Genomic DNA, 7,361 nt, shown 5'->3' with positions numbered 1-7,361 from the left:
CCTGCAGCAGGTTAGAAATTCTACTGCACATTTGAGATACAGATAGTGGTCAACAACTACAGAGGCTTTGCTTGTAGTTAAAATTGCATGGATTTACTTAAAAGGGGGGTTTTTTATTACCTTACTTACCTAAAAGGGCACAAAACACTGTCTGGACATTCGTAATTGATTTTGAAACTGTTTACACTGATTTTTCTTTAGTTGGTAGGTAATTGATTTAAAATGTATCAGCATAATAAAATGAAATTTCATAATAAAATGAAATTAAGAGGAAGCTTAGGTGGTGGGAGAGGCAGGCAAATGGAAGGGGAGCAGCAGATGGACTGTGACCAGCTCTCACCTACTAAAGCACACAGTATTTGGAGGTTGGATCCTTGTGTTTTAATCCATCTCTGCCAGACTTGGAAATTAATAACACATCCAGAATGTGTTTACAGTGGAGGTTTTCTCCTCTTCAGCAGTGCCAAGCAATGCAGCACTTCCACTTATGGCTACACACCACTCCCAAAACCACATTTCTTCCTTGAACATCTGTCTCCTTTTTCAGGACACTAAGCACATTGATTTGGCTTAAAAATATAAAAACAGGTTAAAATGCAAGGTTACATTTTCTAGATTTATTGCTGTCTTGTTCTTTATGGTCTGCTGTTGTTTTCCTGTCATCATCTCTTTGCTTGTTGCTTTTTCTGGAGGCAGAATAGCAGACAGATTTTCTGTTTAGCTCAGAACACTTACTGGTAGAATAGGAAATTCACTTTAAAACATCTTATTATGTGTGCAGGCATGATTAAAGTGCAACAAAGCAACAAAAAAGGATAAATGGAAAACAATTGTATGACTTTGCTTTCCTCAGGACCAGCAGTGTGGATCTGTGTCACTATCTGTATTATCAGTATGTCCATAAACACAGTTATTAGTGAGATTGCAAAGTTTCTTGATAATATGTAGGTTACCTAAGTAAAGATGAGGGCTGATTAATAAAACCTGGTAAAGGTTTTTACATTTGGATGAAAGACTGTACAGTGATGAACATAAAACAGTCCTAGCTGGACATACAAAAACTTTTAACCTCACAGGTAAAATGTGGTTGCTCAGCTAATTTCTGCTCTTTGGGAAAGAGTTACAGGGATTCTGATAATCGCTCTATGAACATGTTAACTCTGTGCTTAAAAACAATCCAAAAAAGAAGATCCCAGGTCAGGAACTGTTAGCAAAGAAATGGAGGTTAAAACAGAAAACATTATTACGCTAATTTGCAACTCCATGGTGTGTCCACACTGAATGGTGTTTACACCCACTTCAAAAAGACACAAAACTTGAGAAGAGCCACAGAAGAGAGCCAGGATGAGCAAATGTTTCAGACTGAGGAAAGACTAAAGGGAGACCAGCCCAGTGAAAAGCTTCTAGAAAATATTTATTACCATGTAGAAGGTAAATAGCCAACCACTGCACAGCTACTCTTATGGTAGTCCCTATAGTAGTAGTTTCAGTTACAGATGTGTGGAAATGGAAAATTTACAATTTGATCAGCCCTTCCCAGTGCTTATGAATGCTTACAACTACATTTTGCTCCGTTCTGTACAATTAGAATTTCATAAGTGCATCCAGGTCTGGTTCCCCAAAGTGGAGTATAGGACATAAAGTAGGGAAGGATAATACCAAAAACTATTTCTAATAACCCAAGACTAATTAATCTTTGATAAATTTCTTTTTCATCCTTGCAGACTTTGTGGCTTTGAACCATTTTATGACGAAAGAGGAGATCAGTACATGTTCAAGAGAATCCTGAACTGTGAATATGACTTTGTGTCCCCCTGGTGGGATGATGTGTCTCTGAATGCCAAGGATTTAGTAAGTAAAGCAAAAACAAGACTCTAGTATTTTTGCTAATACATATTTGACTAGTATCACTTCCAGTGACAGAGTCCGTTTTGGGGTGGGGGCAGAATAATTGGTTAATTAATTGTTCATATGGATCCTTGCTTTTCTTCTTCTTATCTCTGGTATATTATCATGTTACTAAATACCCTCTGTTAGTTCAGTGCCATAATTTCACACTCAGGACCATGGGTGTTCAGTTCCTTCTGTGAACTAAGCCACAGACTTTTGTCAGCTGTCATAGTGTTCACGTATGCCTGCCTTTCATGCTAACTCTGAGTGTTCCATCATTCCTCTTTGCAGGGCAACCACCTTCAAGGGAACATAGAAACAAATCCTATATTTTGTGCGGTTTTCAAGTCTGAACTTTGGAGGAAGAATATAAAAAGGAGTTAAGCTCCTGCCCCTCTCTGCTTTTGCTGACAGCATTTTTCTGTCCTTTTAAGCTTTTCACAATAGATGAGTAAAGACTCATTATTTTTATGTAGATCCATTAGCAAAATGCAAGGGTTGGTGTGCTATCTGCACTGTATTCTCTTATTGCTGGATAAAGTAAATTGGATCCAGGAGATACTGATCTGCAAAGATAGGTATGCTTGAGTTTGATTTTGAGTCAATATTAACTTGCATAATTCAGTTATTTCATTAGCACTGAAGACACAAGTGCTCAGTTTCATATTATTATACAAACTATCCCATAAAATACTACATAATTAGTGTTTGTAAAGTACTTTGGGATGCCTCAAATGGAAGGACTGTAGAAGTTCAGAGTACTTTTTTGTTGTTATATTAGTTGTGAAATTTTTCTAAGATCAAAAGATGAAATTTACTGCCTTGTGTTGTCAAGATCCAGATAAACAGCAGCATGCAGCTAAGCTGCTCATTGATTGTATACAGAGAGCTGTAATCCAAGCTGGTCCCTACCATTTTGCTCCAGTACAAGTCAGAGTTTCATGTTTGAATACTGTATAGCAAGTTGTAAATAAGGATGAAGCCCATGGTTCTCAAAACCCATGCTGTGGGCAGTTCTGGAGTGTTCAGTTGATTTTATTAACTTGACCTCTTCTGTGGACACACAGCAGGTATTCAGCATGATGCTGGTTCTCCTGCACCCACTTCAGGGTACTATATTTCTTTAATAGCTCTTTGTAGAGAAGTTTCAGAGAGCCATAAAGTGAGTCATCCCTTCACACTTGGGCCATAGCAGTGGTGAAGCCCTGTGCCACCACTTGCACTCTGCTCCAAGAGGGTATGTAGTCAGGAGAGTTGTGTAAGTCTGGCTCTGCTGAGTACCATCCATGTACTTCTTTACTGCATCTTCATCCTTTTTTTAAAAAACACCACTTGTCCAGATATACAGCAAAGCCCGATGCAGCTTGGCTGGACACACTTTGTACCCAGCAGTTCATACCACCTCCATTCCCAGAGGTATGTCTGCAGTGCCTTCTTCATAAAAATGCCTTACTGTTGTGTTTAGAGAGGTGCAGCTTCCCTGGTCTCAATGACAGAAAGAATAGCATAAAGAGCATTAGTGTCAGAGTGGACTTAAGAAATACTTGAACAGTACTTTCTAGTTCATGTGTATATGAGGTTTTACAGTGACTGAAAGAAACATTTCATTTGTGATGTACCTGCCAGTGACTTCATGGTACAAGTCTGCCTGAGTTGCGTACACTGGAATTTAAACTTTCTAATCCAGTTTAAACCTTGTCTAAATACAAAAGTGGGGATACCACAAAGAGAATTGCCTGGCTGGGGGTATTTTGAGAATCTTTTAGGGTTTATGTGACAATTCAGACATACAACAGCCTATGGTGGATACAGGCCAGCTGCACTGGTGCATACTCTTACAAATGTTGATAACCAGTTGATTCTTTTTCTCCTCTATCCCACCCCTAGTGCCCATCTTATTCAGATGTTATTTATGGAGCACTAAGAAATGCCAGAAAAACAATACATGCAAAGACTTGAATGCGAATTCTTGTTGGTTTCTTAGAATATGTTTCACTAAGATGCTTCCCAAACCAAGACCAAAACCCCACAATGCAAAGCTCGGTAAAAGTCAATGAAGAATGAGGTTAACAGTATTGTGTATTTCTTCCTTGTGATGCAGGTTAAAAAGTTGATTGTTTTAGACCCCAAGAAACGCCTCACCACTCTGCAGGCTTTGCAGCATCCATGGGTCACAGGGAAGGCAGCAAACTTTGCACATATGGACAACGCACAAAGGAAACTTCAAGAATTCAATGCCCGGCGTAAACTTAAGGCAAGTCTCTGGACATAGTCTCTGTTTTGTCTATGAAAGCACACAGTTAAATTAGTTGCCATACAGAAATCTTGCATACTTTTCAGGACAACATTCCACAGTGGTATGGAAGCTTTTTATTTAAGATGACTGATGAAGATGAAAAAGTTGAAGCTGATTTAGTCAACGTCTGCAGCCAAACAAATAAAAATATGTGAGGTTGATTGAAAACTCTATACAGACAGAGCTGCTGAGAATATACACAGCTTTCACAAATTCCTTACTTTCCTCCTTTTCTTTCCTTCTTCCTTCCTCACTTCTGTACATCTGTCTGTCCTGTACTGCTTGCACATCCTTAGAGTACTGACCAGAAAGAAAAGAATTCTGAGTAGTTTCTTCACAAGAATCCATAAATCTGGAAAATATTTAATCTACTATAGCATATTTTGATCTGTAAGCCACCTTCAGTTTCTACACCTATCAATAAAAAGCAGGAATTTAAGCCATCTTTCTGTGTGATCTGGAGTCAGCATTTTGGATGTGTAGTTCCAAAAAATGTATGATTTGAGATTAACAGGACAAAATCACTGATTTCCAAGTACTTCTTAAAATAAAATGTGCAGTAGCATTCTTTAGCTGAAAATTAAGTGCTGCAAGGCAGGAGTGCATCTGGGACCTGTGCTGAAAGTAATGTTAGGTTTTGAGTCACTAGTATGCCTCTTTACCATCTAGTCTACATATCTACCATGGGAAGAAGCAGGGAAACATTTTTAGGTGCAAACGGCAGGTGCTGGGCATCTAACTGACATAAAATCAGGAAACTTTCTTCTCCCCTAATCCCTTCTTCGGTTGCTAAAGATTTGTGTCTGCTTAGCAGAGACTTCCCAAGATACTTCAGCACAGAAATTATTACCGACAGTTAGTAAGACTGCCCTTTTAGCCCTGGGGTATAAGAATAAAAAGCATCTTGTCTGACAACTTTACAGCCTTCACACAAAACCAAACTCACAAACAATGACTCTTAACTTTGATTTTTTTCAGTATCATTAGAGAACTGTGACAAGAGAATCTCTACAGGGCAAAGAAAAAAGTTTTGTCATTTAACAAGTCTCAGACTGTGTATGTAATTCACTGTGATGCTTTGCCCATGCTGAACTGACTAAACTTGTCTATTAACATTGTTCTATTCAGAAAGAATTCTGTAGCCTTACTGCAGGGTTGCTCTGTATTCACTGACAATGCCATACAATGTTCTTTTATCAAAATTATTTCAGAGCATGAGCAGAATAACAGTTTTCATTATTTCTGAGTGAGCTGTTACATTCCCTGACCTGGACATTACAAAGAAACGTATCCCCTTTTTGCATACGTTGATTTTGATTCTCTTTATATTTTTACACATTTGATCACCAATGAGATTTTTTTGAAGCTCAGTTTATTTAGATTCCTGTAGTCAACCAATTTATACTTCTGTGTTTAAAAGCTGTTGCTTTTTATAAGTTTATTTCTTCATTGCTTTTCTATGAAAGATTAAATTACCAAATCTCCAATTATTAAGACAATTAACTGGAGTTAGCAGTTATTGTAGAGTTAATATTTACACATATATATGTATAAAATGAACTATAAATTTTTTAGTAAATTAATTCCTATCCAAAAAATAAGAACAAAGCAGAAAACCAGGTAGTGAATACATGCTTTAGTTGTTTTGTTAGCAAGAATAATATAAAATTATCCTCTCTTTCCCAATATACAAATCCAGCAGTAGGCTTTCTTTACTTATATAAATATTTTTAGAGAATAACTCTAAAGGTCTCAATCATTATTTGTTTTTTCATACATTGTGTTGAATTTGTTTCATAAACATCCACATGGGTAGTAATAGTAAATGACGATCAAAAGTATCTTTACACAATATGGTATCATTGAATGACCCGCTCTCTTTTAATCTATTAAAAGGTCTGAGAGAGGTCTGAAGTCCTCTCACCACTAATGTGGTTGTCTGTGATTTTGCCTTTAAAAGGACTAGAATCTCACTTTCCAAATTATTGCCACTTTTGTTGTACTTCTTATGCCTTGTACTTCTACGTCATGTTGTATATTAGCTCTTTCTTCTTTCTTGATGATGTTTATTAACTCTGGTTTTTGATTAGCATCTTCTTTTTCTTCTCTTCTCTTCTCTTCTCTTCTCTTCTCTTCTCTTCTCTTCTCTTCTCTTCTCTTCTCTTCTCCTCTCCTCTCCTCTCCTCTCCTCTTGCATGGTTACCTCTTCAAACCATCCACAAAACTTGCTATACTACTTACCCCTTCCTGCAGACCCACTTCTTCTGTGATGCCTAAGCAAAATGCTAGCCAAGTCAAAAATAGCTAGAATTGTCATACACAGAGAATAGTATTTGTTTTCTTCACTTCTTTATTTGTTTTTTCAGGCAGTAAAACTCTTCAAGTCAAGGGCTAAGATAACTGTCTTAATGTGTGTCTTCATTTTGTGACATTTTATGTAACATGAGAGCCTATTGCCAATGTGTATTTATATCTATGCATAGGAATTTGCCTGTATGCTCCGCACCATTGTGCTAGGCATATGCAGTAATGCAATAGTGATAAATATTGTTTCCCTTTGTGAACTTTTCATGGAATAATCAGTGGTAATACTGTTGTTATTGTGACGGATTTGACCTCTAACTTCAAGATGGGAGTTATGAAGTAGTTTCTTAAAAAAAAAATGCAGCATGAACAGCTGAAAAAATTTCTGTTCATGTTGGCTAACTTGTAACCATGTGAAAGCAGCAATTTTAAACCTCAATCTGGTATTTCAGGTAGCCTTCTAACAAGTCTCAGACTGTGTATGTAATTCCTCGGCCTGTCCAGGCCGAGGCAGGCATCCAAATGTGACATTGCTGTGAAGGCTAAACATGGTTACATTCCCTAACAGGATGATGCTAAGGCTGCAGGGCTGACAGATCATGTCCTTTAAGGAATGTTTGCTTGATCCTCTCTTTCAGGCTGCAGTAAAAGCTGTGGTGGCATCAACTCGCCTTGGCAGCGCCAGTGGTCACAATGCACATGACAGCAACAAGCCCAGCCATAATCCATCTCCTGTCCATGACAGCAAACCCGAAGAGAAACCCACTCAGGAAGCAGAAGCAACTCCAGAAGAAATGTCTTAGGTCAACATGCTTCCTTGTCTCAGCTGAGATCTGTCATTTCATACACCAGCTAACTTGTCATTCAGCAG

At 37.9% G+C, this 7,361-nt stretch overlaps 1 protein-coding gene across 1 annotated transcript in view; it reads left to right on the top strand.

The window, feature by feature from the left end:
• CAMK4 (calcium/calmodulin dependent protein kinase IV) overlaps positions 1 to 7,361 on the top strand; it is a 16,333-nt gene that overhangs the window by 8,518 nt on the left and 454 nt on the right. The window contains exons 4-6 of the mRNA XM_010167277.2: positions 1,725 to 1,851; positions 3,992 to 4,144; positions 7,129 to 7,361. The exon at positions 7,129 to 7,361 is cut by the window's right edge and continues 454 nt beyond it. Of these exons, the coding sequence (XP_010165579.2) occupies positions 1,725 to 1,851; positions 3,992 to 4,144; positions 7,129 to 7,293 (445 nt within the window). The 3' untranslated portion in view covers positions 7,294 to 7,361. The remainder of the gene's footprint in view (positions 1 to 1,724; positions 1,852 to 3,991; positions 4,145 to 7,128) is intronic.

This window comes from Antrostomus carolinensis, unplaced genomic scaffold, assembly GCF_000700745.2.
Source record: "Antrostomus carolinensis isolate BGI_N321 unplaced genomic scaffold, ASM70074v2 scaffold23204, whole genome shotgun sequence".
Classification (NCBI taxonomy): domain Eukaryota; kingdom Metazoa; phylum Chordata; class Aves; order Caprimulgiformes; family Caprimulgidae; genus Antrostomus; species Antrostomus carolinensis.
Note: the sequence above shows the minus strand (reverse complement) of the source record. Positions and strands in the feature narration are given on the sequence as shown.